Source organism: Cherax quadricarinatus, unplaced genomic scaffold, assembly GCF_038502225.1.
Source record: "Cherax quadricarinatus isolate ZL_2023a unplaced genomic scaffold, ASM3850222v1 Contig10, whole genome shotgun sequence".
Taxonomy (NCBI): Eukaryota; Metazoa; Arthropoda; class Malacostraca; order Decapoda; family Parastacidae; genus Cherax; species Cherax quadricarinatus.
In genome coordinates, this window is record NW_027195036.1 from 776,702 (window position 1) to 801,121 (window position 24,420).

Below are 24,420 nucleotides of genomic sequence, written 5' to 3' on the forward strand. Positions count from 1 at the left end.
GACTGTGAGGTCAACACTACACTGGACTGTGATGTCAACACTACACTGGACTGTGAGGTCAACCTCTACACTGGACTGTGAGGTCAACCTCTACACTGGACTGTGAGGTCAACACTACACTGGACTGTGATGTCAACACTACACTGGACTGTGAGGTCAACCTTTACACTGGACTGTGAGGTCAACCTCTACACTGGACTGTGAGGTCAACACTACACTGGACTGTGATGTCAACACTACACTGGACTGTGAGGTCAACCTCTACACTGGACTGTGAGGTCAACCTCTACACTGGACTGTGAGGTCAACACTACACTGGACTGTGATGTCAACACTACACTGGACTGTGAGGTCAACCTCTACACTGGACTGTGAGGTCAACACTACACTGGACTGTGAGGTCAACCTCTACACTGGACTGTGAGGTCAACACTACACTGGACTGTGATGTCAACACTACACTGGACTGTGAGGTCAACCTCTACACTGGACTGTGAGGTCAACCTCTACACTGGACTGTGAGGTCAACCTCTACACTGGACTGTGAGGTCAACCTCTACACTGGACTGTGAGGTCAACCTCTACACTGGACTGTGAGGTCAACACTACACTGGACTGTGATGTCAACACTACACTGGACTGTGAGGTCAACCTCTACACTGGACTGTGAGGTCAACCTCTACACTGGACTGTGAGGTCAACACTACACTGGACTGTGAGGTCAACCTCTACACTGGACTGTGAGGTCACTGTGAGGTCAACTACACTGGACTGTGAGGTCAACACTACACTGGACTGTGAGGTCAACCTCTACACTGGACTGTGAGGTCAACTCTACACTGGACTGTGAGGTCAACACTACACTGGACTGTGAGGTCTGGACTGTGAGGTCAACCTCTACACTGGACTGTGAGGTCAACCTCTACACTGGACTGTGAGGTCAACCTCTACACTGGATTGTGAGGTCAACCTCTACACTGGATTGTGAGGTCAACCTCTACACTGGATTGTGAGGTCAATGACTGTGAGGTCAACCTCTTCTGTCACCTCTACACTGGACTGTGAGGTCAACCTCTACACTGGATTGTGAGGTCAACCTCTACACTGGATTGTGAGGTCAACCTCTAAACGTTTCGTCAACCTCTACACTGGATTGTGAGGTCAACTAATGGCTGTTCAACCTCTACACTGGATTGTGAGTCTCTACACACTGTGAGTCAACCTCTACAGACTGTGAGAATGAGGTCAACCTCTACACGATTGTAGATATTGTGAGGAGATTTGCACGTTGTACAATGAAAAACTTCTGCAACATTTGGGAATCTTTATTGACGAAACGTTTCGCCAACTAATGGCTTCATCAGTCCAACACAGAGAAGAATAACGATAGATAAGGAGTTGCAGGTAATCAGTCCCTCGACCTGGAGTCAATGTGTTCAGTCCATCAATCTTCTCGGTAATGAACTGACGAAGCCACTGGCTGGCGAAACGTTCCAACAATAGTCTCATTTATCAACTTGTGTTGTTTCTAAACCATTTACATTAAACCAGTAAGTTAATTAAAAGTATAATTTCTGGGTTTTAACTTTATAAAAAATATTAATTTAATCATCACCGTTTAACGTTAATATATTTATATATTTAACATTTTTATCGATTGTACTGTTGTTAAATATTCATAGTGTGATATGTCTTAATATAAACAGTGTTTCTGCTACAGCAATATGTAACGTGTCATTTGTGTACGAATGGTATATAATACCGACAAGATGAGAGTAAGACACATGTGCAACATCTGGGTATCTTTATTGTAGACGTTTCGCCATCCAGTGGCTTTATCAATACAAATTCTAGGACATAACTTGAAGACAGTAGAACTATGTACAGAAGATGAGGTAATCAGTCCCTCAACATAGGAGTAGGTGCGAAGAGCACCATAGTCGTGGAGATTCTGAAGCAGAAGAAAGAATCCTGGCGCTTATATAGTAACGTCAGGTGTAGCAGACGAGGGCATATTCACTGGTAGGCCCTCGTCTGCTACACCTGACGTTACTATATAAGCGCCAGGATCCTTTCTTCTGCTTCAGAATCTCCACGACTATGGTGCTCGTCGCACCTACTCCTAGGTTGAGGGACTGATTACCTCATCTTCTGTACATAGTTCTACTGTCTTCAAGTTTTGTCCTAGAATTTGTATTGATAAAGCCACTGGATGGCGAAACGTCTACAATAAAGATACCCAGATGTTGCGCATGTGTCTTAATCTCAACGTGTCATTTAAATCTATTGAAAGAATCACAAAGACAGAATGAATATTTTTGCCTTTTAAGGAGACAGTCTTCACATAGACGTAGAGTCTGAAATATTCATTTTCCCTGGTGATTCTTTTTTAAAAGCGGTGTGTGTGTGTACCACATTATCGTCTATAACATTTGGCTGTCAGGGTTTACTTGATTAGTTTGTTTTGGTGCCGTCAGATGCCCCAGTGTGCGCCTCAGGACAGGTCCACGTCTACGGCGCCGCTAAGAACGAAGAAGTGTCGGTCACTTGCCGTCTGGACGCTGTGCCTCCCGTTGTTCATTTCTTCTGGCGATTTAACAGCAGCGGTGACGTAGTTGACATCGCAGAGAACCACGTGGCCACACAGGGTCTCCAGTCGTCCTTGTCTTACGTTGCCCGCACAGACCTCGACTATGGCACTTTACTGTGTTGGGGCAGCAATGCCTTGGGCAGACAGAAGATACCCTGCTCATACAAGGTGATCGCTGCTGGCAAACCTAATCCCCCTGAGAACTGTAACCTTACCAACCAGACGACAGAGACGCTGAAGGTTCACTGTGTGCCTGGCTACGACGGCGGCCTTCTGCAGAAATTTATTATGGAGGTTTATGAGGCAGTGAGTCAACGCTTGCTACTCAACATTACAGAAAATTCCGCCCCGGATTTTACCTTGCGGGGGCTCGAACCTGGGACTTCTTACATCGTGCATGCTTACGCTGCCAATGATAGAGGTTCCAGTGAGAAGCGTTATCTCACTGGCTATACTATTAAAGACGTGGCAGAGAGACGCACTGCTCCAGTAAGACCTCCTCCTGAAGAGTTAGTGGTAATGACACCCATCCTGGCAGTGGTGGTAGGAGTGGTGGGGTCGCTGGTGCTGGTGGCACTGGTGGCACTAATGGTGGTTAACCTCAAGAAAAAGCGACGTCCAGAATGCAAGACCGTCACACTGCAGTTGCAGACGTCTTTAACTAACACTCGGGACCTCGACGAGAAGAATCCTGACCTCATCCCTGCCAACGGTAAGACTTTTAGATTTTAGCCTTAAATTTCTAAGATATAAATAAGGCAAGATAGAGATGACATTCAGGTCCTACTTGACGCATCATTAACCTGGACACAACATGAGTATTGATTATTTTCACGCCTCACTAAGTTCTTCATAAGATTTGAAGAAGGTCTTAGTGTCAGGATGATTTGTCTACGTGGGTCTGTGTCATGTAGGTCTGTGTGTGTCATGTAGGCGTGTGTCATGTAGGTCTGTGTGTGTCATGTAGGTCTGTGTGTGTCATATAGGTGTGCGTCATGTAGGTCTGTGTGTGTCATATAGGCGTATGTCATGTAGGTCTGTGTGTGTCATATAGGCGTGTGTCATGTAGGTCTGTGTGTGTCATATAGGCGTATGTCATGTAGGTCTGTGTGTGTCATATAGGCGTGTGTCATGTAGGTCTGTGTGTCATGTAGGTCTGTGTGTGCCATGTAGGTCTGTGTGTGCCATGTAGGTCTGTGTGTGCCATGTAGGTCTGTGTGTGCCATGTAGGTCTGTGTGTGTCATCTAGGTCTGTGTGTGTCATGTAGGTCTGTGTGTGTCATGTAGGCCTGTGTGTCATGTAGGTCTGTGTGTGTCATATAGGCGTGTGTCATGTAGGTCTGTGTGTGTCATATAGGTGTGCGTCATGTAGGTCTGTGTGTGTCATGTAGGCCTGTGTGTCATGTAGGTCTGTGTGCCATGTAAGTCTGTGTGTGTCATATAGGCGTGTGTCATGTAGGTCTGTGTGTGTCATGTAGGTCTGTGTATGTGTCATGTAGGTCTGTGTGTGTTTCATGTAGGTCTGTGTGTGTTTCATGTAGGTCTGTGTGTCATGTAGGTCTGTGTGTGTGTCATGTAGGTCTGTGTGTGTCATGTAGGTCTGTATCGTGTAGGTCTCTGTGTGTCATGTAGGTCTGTGTGTGTCATGTAGGTCTGTGTGCGTGTCATGTAGGTCTGTGTGTCATGTAGGTCTGTGTGTGTCATGTAGGTCTGTGTGTGTCATGTAGGTCTGTGTGTGTCATGTAGGTCTGTGTGTGTCATGTAGGTCTGTGTGTGTCATGTAGGTCTGTGTGTGCATTTAGCTCTGTGTGTCACGTAGGTCTGTGTGCGTGTCATGTAGGTCTGTGTGTCATGTAGGTCTGTGTGTCATGTAGGTCTGTGTGTGTCATGTAAATCTGTGTGTGTCATGTAGGTCTGTGTATGTGTCATGTAGGTCTGTGTGTGTGTGTCATGTAGGTCTGTGTATGTCATGTCGGTCTGTGTGTATGTCATGTAAGTCTGTGTGTGTCATGTAGGTCTGTGTGTATGTCATGTAAGTCTGTGTGTGTCATGTAAGTCTGTGTGTCATGTAGGTCTGTGTGTGTGTGTCATGTAGGTATGTGTGTGTGTCATGTAGGTCTGTGTATGTCATGTCGGTCTGTGTGTGTGTCATGTAGGTCTGTGTGTGTGTCATGTAGGTCTGTGTATGTCATGTAAGTCTGTGTGTGTCATGTAGATGTGTGTGTATGTCATATAAGTCTGTGTGTGTCATGTAGGTCTGTGTGTCATGTAGGTCTGTGTGTCATGTAGGTCAATTTACACACACTATATTTAAGCACCTTTGTATGTTGGAAACTGAGGAAAAACAGAAGTTAACAGAGTTAAGTTCGCCAGATAACACTAACTTAAGTTATCCATCTTTATGTCAACGCTGCCAGTAAGAGACAGGGCTTCCAGAAACCTTCATAAAACACTGTTAAACTAACCCACAACAATGAAACGTGTTTGTGGCTTAGTTGTGAGGGAGAGAAACGTGTTTGTGGCTTAGTTTTGAGGGAGAGAAACGTGTTTGTTGCTTAGTTGTGAGGGAGAGAAACGTGTTTGTTGCTTAGCTATGAGGGAGAGAAACGTGTTTGTTGCTTAGTTGTGAGGGAGAGAAACGTGTTTGTGGCTTAGTTGTGAGGGAGAGAAACGTGTTTGTTGCTTAGTTGTGAGGGACAGAAACGTGTTTGTTAGTTGTGAGGGAGAGAAACGTGTTTGTTGCTTAGTTATGAGGGAGAGAAACGTGTTTGTTGCTTAGTTGTGAGGGAGAGAAACGTGTTTGTGGCTTAGTTGTGAGGGAGAGAAACGTGTTTGTTGCTTAGTTGTGAGAGACAGAAATGTGTTTGTTGCTTAGTTGTGAGGGAGAGAAACGTGTTTGTTGCTTAGTTGTGAGGGAGAGAAACGTGTTTGTTGCTTAGTTGTGAGGGAGAGAAACGTGTTTGTTGCTTAGTTGTGAGGGAGAGAAACGTGTTTGTGGCTTAGTTGTGAGGGAGAGAAACGTGTTTGTTGCTTAGTTGTGAGGGAGAGAAACGTGTTTGTTGCTTAGTTGTGAGGGAGAGAAACGTGTTTGTTGCTTAGTTGTGAGGGAGAGAAACGTGTTTGTTGCTTAGTTGTGAGGGAGAGAAACGTGTTTGTTGCTTAGTTGTGAGGGAGAGAAACGTGTTTGTTGCTTAGTTGTGAGGGAGACAAACGTGTTTGTTGCTTAGTTGTGAGATAGAGAAACGTGTTTGTGGCTTAGTTGTGAGGGAGAGAAACGTGTTTGTTGCTTAGTTGTGAGGGAGAGAAACGTGTTTGTTGCTTAGTTGTGAGGGAGAGAAACGTGTTTGTTGCTTAGTTGTGAGGGAGAGAAACGTGTTTGTTGCTTAGTTGTGAGGGAGAGAAACGTGTTTGTTGCTTAGTTGTGAGGGTGAGAAACGTGTTTGTTGCTTAGTTGTGAGGGACAGAAACGTGTTTGTGGCTTAGTTGTGAGGGAGAGAAACGTGTTTGTTGCTTAGTTGTGAGGGACAGAAACGTGTTTGTTGCTTAGTTGTGAGAGTGAGAAACGTGTTTGTTGCTTAGTTGTGAGGGACAGAAACGTGTTTGTTGCTTAGTTGTGAGGGTGAGAAACGTGTTTGTTGCTTAGTTGTGAGGGAGAGAAACGTGTTTGTTGCTTAGTTGTGTGGGTGAGAAACGTGTTTGTGGCTTAGTTGTGAGGGAGAGAAACGTGTTTGTGGCTTAGTTGTGAGGGAGAGAAACGTGTTTGTCGCCTAGTTGTGAGGGAGAGAAACGTGTTTGTGGCTTAGTTGTGAGGGAGAGAAACGTGTTTGTTGCTTAGTTGTGAGGGAGTGAAACGTGTTTGTTGCTTAGTTGTGAGGGTGAGAAACGTGTTTGTGGCTTGGTTGTGAGGGAGAGAAACGTGTTTGTGGCTTAGTTGTGAGGGAGAGAAACGTGTTTGTGGCCTAGTTGTGAGAGAGAGAAACGTGTTTGTGGCTTAGTTGTGTGGGTGAGAAACGTGTTTGTGGCTTAGTTGTGAGGGAGAGAAACGTGTTTTTGGCTTAGTTGTGAAGGTGAGAAACGTGTTTGTTGCTTAGTTGTGAGGGTGAGAAACATGTTTGTGGCTTGGTTGTGAGGGTGAGAAACGTGTTTGTGGCTTAGTTGTGAGGGTGAGAAACGTGTTTGTGGCTTGGTTGTGAGGGAGAGAAACGTGTTTGTTGCTTAGTTGTGAGGGTGAGAAACGTGTTTGTGGCTTGGTTGTGAGAGAGAGAAACGTGTTTGTGGCTTAGTTGTGAGGGAGAGAAACGTGTTTGTGGCCTAGTTGTGAGAGAGAGAAACGTGTTTGTGGCATAGTTGTGAGGGTGAGAAACGTGTTTGTTGCTTAGTTGTGAGGGTGAGAAACGTGTTTGTGGCTTGGTTGTGAGGGAGAGAAACGTGTTTGTGGCCTAGTTGTGAGAGAGAGAAACGTGTTTGTGGTTTAGTTGTGAGGGAGAGAAACATGTTTGTGGCCTAGTTGTGATGGAGAGAAACGTATTTGTGGACTAGTTGTGAGGGAGAGAAACGTGTTTGTGGCTTAGTTGTGAGGGTAAGAAACGTGTTTGTGGCTTAGTTGTGAGGGAGAGAAACGTGTATGTTGCTTAGTTGTGAGGGAGAGAAACGTGTTTGTGGCTTAGTTGTGAGGGTGAGAAACGTGTATGTTGCTTAGTTGTGAGGGAGAGAAACGTGTTTGTGGCTTAGTTGTGGGAGAGAAACGTGCTAAGTTAGTAACACAAAAAGGTTTGTCCACATTCGGTTTAGTTAAAGAAAAAATAAGGTGAATTAGTTGTGAGAAATATAATTTGTGAGAACCTTATCACCTGAAGATGAGTTGACTGAGAGAATGAGTTGGCTGAGTTAGTTAAGTAAGTGACTTGACTAAGTGAGTTGACCAATTGAGTTGTCTAAGTGAGTTGACTGAGTGAGTGAGATGATTGAGTGAGTTGACTAATTGAGTTGTCTAAGTGAGTTGATTAAGTGAGTTGACTAATTGAGTTGTCTAAGTGAGTTGACTGAGTGAGTGAGATGATTGAGTGAGTTGACTAATTGAGTTGTCTAAGTGAGTTGATTAAGTGAGTTGACTAATTGAGTTGTCTAAGTGAGTTGACTGAGTGAGTGAGATGATTGAGTGAGTTGACTAATTGAGTTGTCTAAGTGAGTTGATTAAGTGAGTTGACTAATTGAGTTGTCTAAGTGAGTTGACTGAGTGAGTGAGATGATTGAGTGAGTTGACTAATTGAGTTGTCTAAGTGAGTTGATTAAGTGAGTTGACTAATTGAGTTGTCTAAGTGAGTTGACTTAGTGAGTGAGATGATTGAGTGAGTTGACTAATTGAGTTGTCTAAGTGAGTTGATTAAGTGAGTTGATTAATTGAGTTGTCTAAGTGAGTTGACTTAGTGAGTGAGATGATTGAGTGAGTTGACTAATTGAGTTGTCTAAGTGAGTTGATTAAGTGAGTTGACTAATTGAGTTGTCTAAGTGAGTTGATTAAGTGAGTTGACTAATTGAGTTGTCTAAGTGAGTTGATTAAGTGAGTTGACTAATTGAGTTGTCTAAGTGAGTTGACTGAGTGAGTGAGATGATTGAGTGAGTTGATTAATTGAGTTGTCTAAGTGAGTTGACTTAGTGAGTGAGATGATTGAGTTGACTAATTGAGTTGTCTAAGTGAGTTGATTGATGTAATGACAACCTGTCAACTGAAGGGATCGACTTCCGGCTGTGTGTGAGAGAGTCCCTCTCCCCTGCAGGTAACGGAGGGGTGCAGAGTCAGAGCCCAACTACCCCAGAGGAAGGTGGCTTTGGCAGTGTCCACGTCTGCGCCTCCGTCCCCTACACCACTACGCACCACCTCCACACCATACAACACAAGATAAGACGGGTAGAGTATATTTCGACTTCACTTTGAGGTCCTCTTCAGAAGACTAGAAGAGGGCCTGAGAGGTTAAAGGAAGAATTAAATGGGATTTTATTTAAAAAATTGGGCATAATTGGGAACAGGACTGAGTTGCTTCTCTATTCTGCCCGAGAGATAGACTGTGGAAACACCCGCTGATAGACTATATCTATCTGTACGATAGATATTGTCGCAGTACTGTGCCACTACTGTGAAGGAGCGTGACACAGGGGAGGTAATGGGAGGGGATGAATTAGCATGACACAGGGGAGGTAATGGGAGGGGATGAAGGAGCGTGACACAGGGGAGGTAATGAGAGGGGATGAAGGAGCATGACACAGGGGAGGTAATGGGAGGGGATGAAGGAGCGTGACACAGGGGAGGTAATGGGAGGGGATGAAGGAGCATGACACAGGGGAGGTAATGAGAGGGGATGAAGGAGCATGACACAGGGGAGGTAATGGGAGGGGATGAAGGAGCTTGACACAGGGGAGGTAATGAGAGGGGATGAAGGAGCATGACACAGGGGAGGTAATGAGAGGGGATGAAGGAGCATGACACAGGGGAGGTAATGGGAGGGGATGAAGGAGCTTGACTCAGGGTAGGTAATGGGAGGGGATGAAGGAGCTTGACACAGGGGAGGTAATGAGAGGGGATGAAGGAGCATGACACAGGGGAGGTAATGGGAGGGGATGAAGGAGCATGACACAGGGGAGGTAATGGGAGAGGATGAAGGAGCATGACACAGGGGAGGTAATGGGAGGGGATGAAGGAGCGTGACACAGGGTAGGTAATGGGGGGGATGAAGGAGCGTGACACAGGGGAGGTAATGTGGGGGATGAAGGAGCGTGACACAGGGGAGGTAATGAGAGGGGATGAAGGAGCGTGACACAGGGGAGGTAATGGGGGGGATGAAGGAGCCTGACACAGGGGAGGTAATGAGAGGGGATGAAGGAGCGTGACACAGGGGAGGTAATGAGAGGGGATGAAGGAGCGTGACACAGGGGAGGTAATGGGGGGGATGAAGGAGCCTGACACAGGGGAGGTAATGGAGGGATGAAGGAGCGTGACACAGGGGAGGTAATGGGGGGATGAAGGAGCGTGACACAGGGGAGGTAATGGGAGGGGATGAAGGAGCATGACACAGGGGAGGTAATGGGGGGATGAAGGAGCGTGACACAGGGGAGGTAATGAGAGGGGATGAAGGAGCGTGACACAGGGGAGGTAATGGGGGGATGAAGGAGCGTGACACAGGGGAGGTAATGAGAGGGGATGAAGGAGCGTGACACAGGGGAGGTAATGGAGGGATGAAGGAGCGTGACACAGGGGAGGTAATGGGGGGATGAAGGAGCGTGACACAGGGGAGGTAATGAGAGGGGATGAAGGAGCGTGACACAGGGGAGGTAATGGGGAGATGAAGGAGCATGACACAGGGGAGGTAATGGGGGGATGAAGGAGCGTGACACAGGGGAGGTAATGAGAGGGGATGAAGGAGCGTGACACAGGGGAGGTAATGGGGGGATGAAGGAGCGTGACACAGGGGAGGTAATGAGAGGGGATGAAGGAGCGTGACACAGGGGAGGTAATGGAGGGATGAAGGAGCGTGACACAGGGGAGGTAATGGGGGGATGAAGGAGCGTGACACAGGGGAGGTAATGAGAGGGGATGAAGGAGCGTGACACAGGGGAGGTAATGGGGGGATGAAGGAGCGTGACACAGGGGAGGTAATGGGAGGGGATGAAGGAGCGTGACACAGGGGAGGTAATGAGAGGGGATGAAGGAGCGTGACACAGGGGAGGTAATGGGGGGGATGAAGGAGCCTGACACAGGGGAGGTAATGGAGGGATGAAGGAGCGTGACACAGGGGAGGTAATGGGGGGATGAAGGAGCGTGACACAGGGGAGGTAATGGGAGGGGATGAAGGACCATGACACAGGGGAGGTAATGGGAGGGGATGAAGGAGCGTGACACAGGGGAGGTAATGGGAGGGGATGAAGGAGCATGACACAGCAGAGGTAATGGGGGGATGAAGGAGCGTGACACAGGGGAGGTAATGGGAGGGGATGAAGGAGCATGACACAGGGGAGGTAATGGGAGGGGATGAAGGAGCGTGACACAGGGGATGTAATGGGGGATGAAGGAGCGTGACACAGGGGAGGTAATGGGAGGGGATGAAGGAGTGTGACACAGGGGAGGTAATGGGAGGGGATGAAGGAGCGTAACACAGGGGAGGTAATGGGAGGGGAGGTAGGAGCGTGACACTGGGGATGTAATGGGGGATGAAGGAGCGTGACACAGGGAACGTAATGGGAGGGGATGAAGGAGCGTGACACAGGGGAGGTAATGGGAGGGGATGAAGGAGTGTGACACAGGGGAGGTAATGGGAGGGGATGAAGGAGCGAGACACAGGGGAGGTAATGGGGGGATGAAGGAGCGTGACACAGGGGAGGTAATGGGAGGGGATGAAGGAGTGTGACACAGGGGAGGTAATGGGGGGATGAAGGAGCATGACACAGGGGAGGTAATGGGAGGGAATGAAGGAGCGAGACACAGGGGAGGTAATGGCGGGGATGAAGGAGTGTGACACAGGGGAGGTAATGGGAGGGGATGAAGGAGTGTGACACAGGGGAGGTAATGGGAGGGGATGAAGGAGTGTGACACAGGGGAGGTAATGGGAGGGGATGAAGGAGCCTGACACAGGGGAGGTAATGGGGGGATGAAGGAGCATGACACAGGGGAGGTAATGGGGGGATGAAGGAGCATGACACAGGGGAGGTAATGGGAGGGGATGAAGGAGCGTGACACAGGGGAGGTAATGGGAGGGGATGAAGGAGTGTGACACAGGGGAGGTAATGGGAGGGTAATGAAGGAGCATGACACAGGGGAGGTAATGGGGGATGAAGGAGCGTGACACAGGGGAGGTAATGGGAGGGGATGAAGGAGCTTGACACAGGGGAGGTAATGGGAGGGAATGAAGGAGCATGACACAGGGGAGGTAATGAGAGGGGATGAAGGAGCATGACACAGGGGAGGTAATGGGAGGGAATGAAGAAGCATGACACAGGGGAAGTAATGGGAGGGAATGAAGGAGCGTGACACAGGGGAGGTAATGGGAGGGAATGAAGGATCATGACACAGGGGAGGTAATGAGAGGGGATGAAGGAGCATGACACAGGGGAGGTAATGGGGGATGAAGGAGCGTGACACAGGGGAGGTAATGGGAGGGGATGAAGGAGCTTGACACAGGGGATGTAATGGGGGGATGAAGGAGCGTGACACAGGGGAGGTAATGGGAGGGGATGAAGGAGCTTGACACAGGGGATGTAATGGGAGGGAATGAAGGAGCATGACACAGGGGAGGTAATGAGAGGGGATGAAGGAGCATGACACAGGGGAGGTAATGGGAGGGAATGAAGAAGCATGACACAGGGGAAGTAATGGGAGGGAATGAAGGAGCGTGACACAGGGGAGGTAATGGGAGGGAATGAAGGATCATGACACAGGGGAGGTAATGAGAGGGGATGAAGGAGCATGACACAGGGGAGGTAATGGGAGGGAATGAAGAAGCATGACACAGGGGAAGTAATGGGAGGGAATGAAGGAGCGTGACACAGGGGAGGTAATGGGAGGGAATGAAGGATCATGACACAGGGGAGGTAATGGGAGGTAATGGGAGGGAATGAAGGAGCATGACACAGGGGAGGTAATGGGAGGTAATGGGAGGGAATGAAGGAGCATGACACAGGGGAGGTAATGGGAGGGAATGAAGGAGCATGACACAAGGGAGGCAATGGGAGGGAATGAAGGAGCATGACACAGGGGAGGTAATGGGAGGGAATGAAGAGCATGACACAGGGGAGGTAATGGGAGGGAATGAAGGAGCATGACACAGGGAGGTAATGGGAGGGAATGAAGGAGCATGACACAGGGGAGGTAATGGGAGGGAATGAAGGAGCATGACACAGGGGAGGTAATGGGAGGGAATGAAGGAGCATGACACAGGGGAGGTAATGGGAGGGAATGAAGGAGCGTGACACAGGGGCGGTAATGGGAGGGAATGAAGGAGCATGACACAGGGGAGGTAATGGGAGGTAATGGGAGGGAATGAAGGAGCATGACACAGGGGAGGTAATGGGAGGGAATGAAGGAGCATGACACAAGGGAGGCAATGGGAGGGAATGAAGGAGCATGACACAGGGGAGGTAATGGGAGGGAATGAAGGAGCATGACAGAAGGGAGGCAATGGGAGGGAATGAAGGAGCATGACACAGGGGAGGTAATGGGAGGGAATGAAGGAGCATGACACAGGGGAGGTAATGGGAGGGAATGAAGGAGCATGACACAGGGGAGGTAATGGGAGGGAATGAAGGAGCATGACACATGGGTGGTAATGGGAGGGAATGAAGGAGCGTGACACAGGGGTGGTAATGGGAGGGAATGAAGGAGCATGACACAGGGGAGGTAATGGGAGGGAATGAAGGAGCATGACACAGGGGAGGTAATGGGAGGGAATGAAGGAGCATGACACAGGGGAGGTAATGGGAGGGAATGAAGGAGCATGACACAGGGGAGGTAATGGGAGGGAATGAAGGAGCGTGACACAGGGGCGGTAATGGGAGGGAATGAAGGAGCATGACACAGGGGAGGTAATGGGAGGTAATGGGAGGGACTGAAGGAGCATGACACAGGGGAGGTAATGGGAGGGAATGAAGGAGCATGACACAAGGGAGGCAATGGGAGGGAATGAAGGAGCATGACACAGGGGAAGTAATGGGAGGGAATGAAGGAGCATGACACAGGGGAGGTAATGAGAGGGAATGAAGGAGCATGACACAGGGGAGGTAATGGGAGGGAATGAAGGAGCATGACACAGGGGAGGTAATGGGAGGGAATGAAGGAGCATGACACAGGGGAGGTAATGGGAGGGAATGAAGGAGCGTGACACAGGGGAGGTAATGGGAGGGAATGAAGGAGCATGACACAGGGGAGGTAATGGGAGGGAATGAAGGAGCATGACACAGGGGAGGTAATGGGAGGGAATGAAGGAGCATGACACAGGGGAGGTAATGGGAGGGAATGAAGGAGCATGACACAGGGGAGGTAATGGGAGGGAATGAAGGAGCATGACACAGGGAAGGTAATGGGAGGGAATGAAGGAGCATGACACAGGGGAGGTAATGGGAGGGAATGAAGGAGCATGACACAGGGGAGGTAATGGGAGGGAATGAAGGAGCATGACACAGGGGAGGTAATGGGAGGGAATGAAGGAGCGTGACACAGGGGAGGTAATGGGAGGGAATGAAGGAGCATGACACAGGGGAGGTAATGGGAGGGAATGAAGGAGCATGACACAGGGGAGGTAATGGGAGGGAATGAAGGAGCATGACACAGGGGAGGTAATGGGAGGGAATGAAGGAGCATGACACAGGGGAGGTAATGGGAGGGAATGAAGGAGCATGACACAGGGGAGGTAATGGGAGGGAATGAAGGAGCATGACACAGGGGAGGTAATGGGGGGCATGAAGGAGCATGACACAGGGGAGGTAATGGGAGGGAATGAAGGAGCATGACACAGGGGAGGTAATGGGAGGGAATGAAGGAGCATGACACAGGGGAGGTAATGGGAGGGAATGAAGGAGCATGACACAGGGGAGGTAATGGGGGGGAATGAAGGAGCATGACACAGGGGTGGTAATGGGGGGGCATGAAGGAGCATGACACGGAGGTAATGGGAGGGAATGAAGGAGCATGACACAGGGGAGGTAATGGGGGGGCATGAAGGAGCATGACACAGGGGAGGTAATGGGGGGGCATGAAGGAGCATGACACAGGGGAGGTAATGGGGGAGCATGAAGGAGCATGACACAGGGGAGGTAATGGGGGGGCATGAAGGAGCGTGTCACAGCTTGCTCACTAATCCACGGAACTTGTTAAAGATATATATTTAGTGTAATATAGAAATGCTGGAGAATATTTGGGTAGATCCACAAGTTGACCTGGTCCCAGACCAGACCTCCTGGTCCCAGACCAGACCTCCTGGTCCCAGACCAGACCTCCTGGTCCCAGACCAGACCTCCTGGTCCCAGACCGGACCTCCTGGTCAGCAGATCAATCCTTCCATAATCTTCCAGGCGTAGATTATCAAATGTTTCTCACATCAATGGAAATAAGTGACTTAGACTTTTTTTTGGATTATCCTGGATAATGTACTCTATGATAAGTGTACTTTTGTGTACTTTTGCAGTAATTTAGGTGCTTGACACAGTTTATATGAGCAGGAAAGTTTCTTAGTACATTTTCCAGTTCAGCAACTTGACACACCACAATGTTTCAGCCATGAGAAAGAACGACTTTCAGAGTGTCACTGGCTTGGTATCTCTTTTTTTTTTAAAAAAGTTTTAGTCTATTGTTTTCCTTGCAGCTGCGATAACAACACTGTTGTGGTCCTTGAAGGTGAGTTCTTCTGACATTATCACTCCCAGGTCTCTCCTGTCCATTATCACTCCCAGGTCTCTCCTGTCCATTATCACTCCCAGGTCTCTCCTGTCCATTATCACTCCCAGGTCTCTCCTGTCCATTATCACTCCCAGGTCTCTCCTGTCCATTATCACTCCCAGGTCTCTCCTGTCCATTATCACTCCCAGGTCTCTCCTGTCCATTATCACTCCCAGGTCTCTCCTGTCCATTATCACTCCCAGGTCTCTCCTGTCCATTATCACTCCCAGGTCTCTCCTGTCAATCTTATTCTCTATTCAATGACATAAACGTGTCTTGTACTCTGATCTTAGTATTAATCTCATCTCTCGTAACGTAGTAACTGAAATATGTCCTTAATAACGATGACATCGTCAGTAGCCCACCGCAAGACGTCTCCCAAGGATAACATTGATATATAGGTGCACAGTTTTATGGGCTGGCACACCAGGAGCACTAAACCCGCTCAGTCTCTCAGTCAAAGTTTATTCTCTATAAGGGTTACAATGGGGGGTTTACAGATTTTGGTTATTGTGTGGTTTACATGTAATAAAATACTAATTACAGAGTGAGCCACTAGCATGGCTAGGTATTTCGTGTACAGTCATGTCACCGCGATTTCGATAGTCCTGTTTATGCAGAAAATTTTGGTAAGTTATTTTCTGTTTTTATCCCCGGATCTCACTAGTTATTACCTAAGAAATGCCTAAGTTATGTCAAATTATTTTTCTCCTTTGACACAGAACGAGGAGCTAATGTATGCGGAGTTGTCGTTACCTCGAAGCAGCGAGCACTATCCCACTACTACCACCATCACTACTACTACTACTACTACTAGCAGCTTCTGTGGTCACTATCCCACCACCACCACCTCCACTAGCAGCTTCTACCGTCACAGGCCAGACTCTACTATATACACCCAGGTAGAGCCCGCCTTGCCTGGTGCCCCTGTGTCGTTGGGAGTCGCCCCTGTCAAGAGTGGCCTTGTGAGTGCGGGTGGCCTGATGGGTGGCAAGCTGGGTGGCAGCGTCGTTGGTGTAATGGGTGGCAACATACGTAGCAGCATGGGTGGAAGCATCTGTGGCAGTACAGTGGGAATGGGTGGCAACATATGCCCTGGAAACAGCATAGTATTAGGGACCATGTGCCCTCAGGAGCACATGGTTGGTACCCTGGATAGTCTGGCTTTCACTACGTCTCCACGTGGATTTGGGAGTAACCCAGTGACCCAACCCATGCTGTCAGAGGAAGACGACAAGGCCACAGTTGACATGCCTCTCGTAAATGACCACAAAGAGAGTGAAGTGTGACCTCGGTTGACCAAGCTGATCTTAGTACACTGCCTTCAACCCTAGAGACACTAACCATTCATCTCCAACTAAATCATCTTTCAACAAGCCGGCCGTATCCCACCGAGGCAAGGTGACCCATAAAAGAAAATCGAAAGTTTCTCTTCTTAAATTTAGTAATGTATATAGGACAAGTGGTCACTAGCCCCCTTGCTCCCGTCCCAGCTAAATATCTAAACACAGTGTTACATTCCACTGTCTCGCCACTGTGTGTTACTAAGTGACTGAGATCACAAATAAATCTTATATAAACTAAATCAGTCGGTTTTGTGACTTAAATATATGAAAAGTTTGAATAAAATTCCAATGTTAAATATTTTTTTGTAAATACGGTAGTGGAATGTTATCATTTTTAGCTGCAAAACTCTGAGCCTCATACAGATTTATAATTTAAGTTACGTGGCTCTGTGAGTCATTACATTTCAATGATGTGTCCCGTGGTTTGGTTGGCAACGCACTCGCCTCACATACTGAGTGTCCGTGGTTCAATCCACGGCACGGGTGGAAACTTTGAGCATGTTTCCTTACAACTGTTGTCCCTGTTCATTTAGCAGTAAGTAGGTACCTGGGTGTTAGTGGATTGGTGTGGGTGGCATCCTGGGGAATAAGATTGAAGGATCACAGTGGAAATAAGACTCGATGACGCATTGACTTTCTTGGGCTATCCTGGGTGGTTCACACTGCCTATCCCAGGTTATCCTGGGTGGTTCACACTGCCTATCCCAGGTTATCCTGGGTGGCTAACCCTCCCGGGTTAAAAATCCAAACAAATCTTATCTTAATCATAAAGAACGCCATGTGAAGCCTACATCAGGCTTATAAATTAATTATAATGAACTGCCTGAAGCCCCGAGAGAACAGCTGAAACCCTCGACTGAACAGTTGAAATGAACAGTGGAAACCCTCGACTGAACAGTGGAAATGAACAGTGGAAACCCTCGACTGAGCTAAAGTAAACCACTGAATCAATTTCGTAAAATTATCGAGTCAACGAAGTGTAGGAGAAAAATCAACTGAGAGTGATATTCGTAAATTCTTGTAAAATTCTTGTAAAAAAACTTGTATAAAAATTGAAATAACTGAGTGAAAGGAACTTTGAGTAAGACAATGAACCAGTGGAAGGAATTTTGAGTCTTCATAGAGAAGAATTATGTTTTGTTTTCTTCCGAAACTGAGAAACGAGAGAGAGAGAGAGAGAGAGAGAGAAATGTTTTTTTAACTCTCTCTCTCTCTCTCTCTCTCTATATATATATATATATATATATATATATATATATATATATATATATATATATATATATATATATATATATATATATATATATATATATATATATATATATATATATGTTTGCAACCTGCACATTAACCCTTATGTACATTGTTCAGTATTTCTGTACAGTATTATGAAGCAAGGCTGTACAGACGTGCACTTCCTGGTCTAAGACAGAGGTTACAGCCGTCATTAACATAACCCTCACACAGGGAGACTTAATACACTTAGAGGATCCACAAAATTCGAAATAAACGAGAAGAAATGACAAAATATCTCCATCAGTCAGCATGTTACTGTTTAACATCCAAAGAAAACGATCCTAAGAGGCAAACTGTGTCATAAAGTATTTCACTTTTTTTTTTTTTCCAAAGTCTCTAATTTTCTTAGATATTCCGCAAGAGATAGTCAAATTTAAATGTTTTAAAAAATGAAAAAGGAAAGTTGGTAATTGAAAGCGATTTGTGGAGATAAACATTCGCCGCTGGAAAGTTTTGATTGTGTAGACGACGATGAATTAGCAACGACAACCAAGAGAAAATTTTAGGAAGATGTTTACAGGAGCATTTTGACGACAACTTAATAATCTGGTTATTGAAAGACGATGTTTGAGCTGATGGCAAACCTTATTGATCAGTTCCAGTTTCAATACAGTTTGAGTAATGCCAGAGATCCGAGTGGTGGTGATCTGTCGAGGAATTGTCTGAACCGAGAAGCCTGATAGACTGAGAAACCTACTGATAGATTGAGAAACCTGCTGGCAAGTTGAGAAACATGCTGATAGATTGAGAAACCTACTGTCAAGTTCAGAAACATGCTGAAGGATTGAGGAACCTGTTGACAGATTGAGAAACTTACTGACGAATGGTGATCAGCGAGAGACACTTACAGCATCGATTTTCTAAACCATTCCGAAGGAAATTATTCTCAGAAGATCCTGTAAGTCTTGTGCTCCAACAATGTGACCGCCACATCGCTGTGTGTTCCAGCGGCGCTGAGAACCACTGCGTGTGTCAGTGGCCAGCACAGGACGGGGCTCCGAAGTTATTTTAGTTCCATGGTGACACAAGGTGGGTTGAAGGGCTGGGTGACCTCATCGGGTGACAGCCATCGCCAAAGATTTACATGTACGTAAAATAATCCAAAGATTTGCATCTGGTAAGACACTAAAGTTTGTATGTTATTAATGCTACTTCTTAATTAAATTAAAATTGCTGAAATATATTTTTATTTTTTAAGATTTTATTAAAATGTGCTGATTGAGATCAATAAAATTATATTGAGAAATAGTTTTATTTTCACAATTTTAAGAACATTTACACAAAACCAGGTGGGAAATTGCAAAAAGGCTTTGGTAATTGGCTTTGGGTCTGATTAACCAGGCTGTTACTGCTGAAGAGTTAGTACCCATTCAACAGGCATTTAATATCGTTACCATGCAACAACTGTGCAGCTTCGTAAGTTAAAATGCAACATATTAATGCCCGATTCATCACTGATGATTCCTGTATATCTCTGGTGTGTCTCGTGACCTGGAGACTCGTGCTGGTCTCTGCTGCTCCGTCTCCTTGCTAGTAGTGGTGAACACACCAGCTGCTAGTAGTGGTGAACACACCAGCTGCTAGTAGTGGTGAACACACCAGCTGCTAGTAGTGGTGAACACACCAGCTGCTAGTAGTGGTGAACACACCAGCTGCTAGTAGTGGTGATCACACCAGCTGGTAGTAGTGGTGATCACACCAGCTGGTAGTTTGCCTGGTGATACGACTGCTGAGGCAGGAATAACATGCCAGACACACTTGGGGACGCTCGAATTAGCAAAACTAACTCTATAAATAGAAAGGCACAGTATCGTAATTGGAACAATACACAACCAACACACAAAGGAGACTGGAAATGATGACGTTTCGGTCTGTGTTACTAGTTAAGGGTACGAGTCTAACCGAAACACCGCCATAAAGTTCATTCTCCTTCGTGTGGTGGGGGGGGTTATGTATACATCTTATTCTAGAGATGACGTACAAGCAGATTGTTGTTACCAACGAGTATGATGCATGAGACAGTCTCGTCGTAACTGTCATGACCATTTTACAAACTCCAATTAGTGCCACGTTCTACTGAAGCTGTACCTGAGCAAAATTTCGAACAGTTCGGGAACTAGACTCAAATTTTCCAGCGGCCAATAAAGCACTGGAAGACACTGATTCACACAACGTTGTGTGAGACGCACGGGAGTATATCGTCTGGCTTGTGTAATGAAGACACTGAATTATAGCGGTAGTTAAGTCTACGGTTGCAAGAGCATATCACTACATAATACCGAAATATGGATGCGAAGTTGTGTTAAATAAGTGTTAACCCCGGCAGCCGTATACAGAAGCCGTATAGATTTTGTTACAAGATAGCCGAATTAACTTCAGGGAGATCGTACAATTACTGGATATGTATTGTTTCTGAGATGCTGCTGTTGCACATGTTGGCGTTATTCTTGAGAATCGAGTACCTGTCTGTGGTTGAGACAGCTAAACTTAGACACGTTTGACGTATACCTATAAGGAACAGTCTGATGTCAAAGTTCTGGCATAAGGTTAGTCATGCAATTTCAGTCTGCTGTAAACTACAGAGTCGGCCTGCAAGTGGAGGCAAGTCGGGAACACTGGTAAGTAAACTAAACAAAAATCTATGGGGAACATATCACCTGTGGTAGATATTTGTGTCTACCAGGATGAAGTAGACGAGTGTATAACCCACTTTCACAGCCAGAACAATGTGCAGCCGGTATATAACCTACATTACTGCTCTATCTCTATCTCTATCTCTATCTCTATCTCTATCTCTATCTCTATCTCTATCTCTATCTCTATCTCTATCTCTCTCTCTCTCCATCACTGCTCTCTTCATCACTGCTCTCTGGACTACCAGGTCAGTGTTGGTGCTATACTACCTGGTCAGTGTTGGTACTGGACTACCAGGTCAGTGTTGGTACTGGACTACCAGGTCAGTGTTGGTACTGGAATACCAGGTCACTGTTGGTGCTGGACTCCCTGCTCAGTCTTGGTGCTGGACTACCTGGTCAGTGTTGGTGCTGGACTACCTGGTCAGTGTTGGTGCTGGACTACCTGGTCAGTGTTGGTGCTATGCTACCTGGTCAGTGTTGGTGCTGGACTACCTGGTCAGTGTTGGTGCTGGACTACTTGGTCAGTGTTGGTGCTATGCTACCTGGTCAGTGTTGGTGCTATGCTACCTGGTCAGTGTTGGTACTGGACTACCAGGTCAGTGTTGATGCTGGACTACCAGGTCAGTGTTGATGCTGGACTACCAGGTCAGTGTTGATGCTGGACTACCAAGTCAGTGTTGGTGCTGGACTACCTGGTCAGTGTTGGTACTGGACTACCAGGTCAGTGTTGATGCTGGACTACCAGGTCAGTGTTGGTGCTGGACTACCAGGCCAGTGTTGGTGCTGGACAAGACCAGAGACAATCATTCTGCTGGGATGCTGCCTTACAGCTCTGTCTACACCACAGCTGACTATAGTCACGCTAGCTAAAAAAAAAAAACGGCTTTGTGATGCCAGCACTGGTAGGCCTAATTCCGTAATCCTCCTTCCTTAGTGCACAGTGAAACTAGGTTACAACAAGACACGAAAATCATTAACTTCCTGTTTCGCAGAAGCTCGCGCACATTACAGTTCATGTGAACTTCTGAACCGCAATACCCACATGTTATCCTTGTGCACGACTCCTCGTCTCTAATACGTGAAATCCGGCTCGCTGTTTTCCTCAGAATTCCCTAAGACACACGTAAGTTCCTCAGTCTTCTAATAACACATTCATTCTTCCCCTATAATCTATCTTGTTCATAATTACTATCGCATTTGTTTTGTTTCGTAAGGTGAAGTCCAGGATCTTTCCTTAATTCATGGTATAACTTACGCTATATACCATGAATTAAGGAAAGATCCTGGACTTCACCTTACGAAACAAAACAAATGCGATAGTAATTATGGACAAGATAGATTATAGGGGAAAACATGCTATTAGAAGACAAGGACTTTAGGTGCGTCATAATGTTCCTTTGTTCACACTCCAAAAGCACGTCAGATCTCGAACTACTTATCTTCACTCACCTTGTTCTAATACGAGTGACTTAAAGGTGATCATTAGCCTCCTCTGTTCCCGATCCACGTAGACTATGATCATACTGATGACACAACCAGGCCAGCAGAGAGACGTGCATCGTCCAAGACGTTGAGGAAACGTTTTGCCCCCTCCCCCCCCAAGTGGCTTCTTTAGACTTTAGCTGAAGACTGAAGAAACTAATTGTGGCGAAACGTTTCTTTAATAAACGTCATGAACTGTGAATGTGCACGCCTCTACGTACAACCGTACTTAACAAAGGACAAACATATTTAGGTATGATAACGCCGTCTTAAGAAATTCGCATTCATTTGTACTGAAAGTCTCACCATTTTAAGGGCTTCATCTCCTAAACTTCAAACTTGTTTACTCTCTCTACATCTCACACTGAAATGTATTCCTAAAATGGAAGTCTCTACCCTCTCTGAATACATATAATACAATGTCCACTAAACCATCTCCTGTACCCTACCCTGGTTTAACCTTTTTCTCACTTTCGACCTCGCTGTGAATCCCACCTAAGAGTAAAAACTGTCTCGTTTGATCCACCTTGACCTTCCTTCAATCAACTAATGCTCGCTGGAAAGGCCAGCGACCAGGTTTTCCAAACAATTTTCGCGTGATTTTTTTTCTCTCTACAGATCAAAAAAAGAGGAGTCGGTCCCTTCAGCACGATCAATATAGTTTCCTGTAACGAGACTTCAGGGGTCTGGGGGAGGTGTTTTGGGTGACTAGTGTTGTTACTGTGTGATGGGTGGAGACTAGTGTTGTTACTGTGTGTTGGGTGACTAGTGTTGTTACTGTGTGTTGGGTGACTAGTGTTGTTACTGTGTGTTGGGTGGAGACTAGTGTTGATACTGTGGTGGGTGACTAGTGTTGTTACTGTGTGTTGGCTGGAGACTAGCGTTGATACTGTGTGTTGGGTGACTAGTGTTGTTACTGTGTGTTGGGTGACTAGTGTTGTTACTGTGTGTTGGGTGGAGACTAGTGTTGATACTGTGTGTTGGGTGACTAGTGTTGTTACTGTGTGTTGGCTGGAGACTAGTGTTGATACTGTGTGTTGGGTGACTAGTGTTGTTACTGTGTGTTGGCTGGAGACTAGTGTTGTTACTGTGTGTTGGCTGGAGACTAGTGTTGATACTGTGTGTTGGGTGACTAGTGTTGTTACTGTGTGTTGGGTGGAGACTAGTGTTGATACTGTGTGTTGGTGACTAGTGTTGTTACTGTGTTTTGGCTGGAGACTAGTGTTGTTACTGTGTGTTGGCTGGAGACTAGCGTTGATACTGTGTGTTGGGTGACTAGTGTTGTTACTGTGTGTTGGGTGGAGACTAGTGTTGTTACTGTGTGTTGGCTGGAGACTAGCGTTGATACTGTGTGTTGGGTGACTAGTGTTGTTACTGTGTGTTGGGTGGAGACTAGCGTTGATACTGTGTGTTGGGTGACTAGTGTTGTTACTGTGTGTTGGGTGGAGACTAGTGTTGTTACTGTGTGTTGGCTGGAGACTAGCGTTGATACTGTGTGTTGGGTGACTACTGTTGTTACTGTGTGTTGGGTGGAGACTAGTGTTGATACTGTGTGTTGGGTGACTACTGTTGTTACTGTGTGTTGGGTGGAGACTAGTGTTGATACTGTGTGTTGGGTGACTAGTGTTGTTACTGTGTGTTTGGTGGAGACTAGCGTTGATACTGTGTGTTGGGTGACTAGTGTTGTTACTGTGTGTTGGGTGGAGACTAGCGTTGATACTGTGTGTTGGGTGACTAGTGTTGTTACTGTACTCACCTATTTGTACTCACCTATTTGTGGTTGCAGGGGTCGAGTCCTAGCTCCTGGCCCCGCCTCTTCACCGGTTGCTACTAGGCCCTCTCTCTCCCCGCTCCATGAGCTTTATCAAACCTCGTCTTAAAACTGTGTATGGTTCCTGCCTCCACTACGTCATTTTCTAGGCTATTCCACTGCCTTACAACTCTATGACTGAAGAAATACTTCCTACTATCTCTCTGACTCATTTGTGTCTTCAACTTCCAATTGTGGCCTCTTGTTTCTGTGTCCCCTCCCTGGAACATCCTGTCTTTGTCCACCTTGTCTATTCCACGCAGTATTTTATATGTCGTTATCATGTCTCCCCTGACCCTCCTGTCCTCCAGTGTGGTCAGGCCGATTTCCCTTAATCTTTCCTCATAGGACATTCCCCTTAGCTCTGGAACTAACCTTGTCGCAAACCTTTGTACTTTCTCTAGTTTCTTGACGTGCTTTATCAAGTGCGGGTTCCAACCAGGTGCTGCATACTCCAGTATGGGCCTGACATACACGGTGTACAGTGTCTTGAATGATTCCTTACTAAGGTATCGGAATGCTGTTCTCAGGTTTGCCAGGCGCCCATATGCTGCAGCAGTTATCTGATTGATGTGTGCTTCCGGAGACATGCTCGGTGTTATACTCACCCCAAGATCTTTCTCCTTGAGTGAGGTTTGCAGTCTTTGGCCACCTAGCCTATACTCTGTCTGTGGTCTTCTGTGCCCCTCCCCCATCTTCATGACTTTGCATTTGGCAGGATTAAATTCGAGAAGCCATTTGCTGAACCAGGTGTCCAGTCTGTCCAGGTCTCTTTGAAGTCCTGCCTGGTCCTCATCAGATTTAATTCTCCTCATTAACTTCACATCATCTGCAAACAGGGA

The 24,420-nt window shown here is 46.7% G+C and overlaps 1 protein-coding gene across 1 annotated transcript in view; it reads left to right on the forward strand.

Moving 5' to 3' along the window:
- The window catches only part of LOC128685844 (neural cell adhesion molecule 2-like), a 367,732-nt gene extending 350,217 nt beyond the window's left edge, over nucleotides 1-17,515 (forward strand). The window contains exons 10-12 of the mRNA XM_053772544.2: nucleotides 2,478-3,302; nucleotides 8,368-8,498; nucleotides 15,731-17,515. Of these exons, the coding sequence (XP_053628519.2) occupies nucleotides 2,478-3,302; nucleotides 8,368-8,498; nucleotides 15,731-16,297 (1,523 nt within the window). The 3' untranslated portion in view covers nucleotides 16,298-17,515. The remainder of the gene's footprint in view (nucleotides 1-2,477; nucleotides 3,303-8,367; nucleotides 8,499-15,730) is intronic.
- The last annotated feature ends 6,905 nt before the right edge of the window (nucleotides 17,516-24,420 follow it).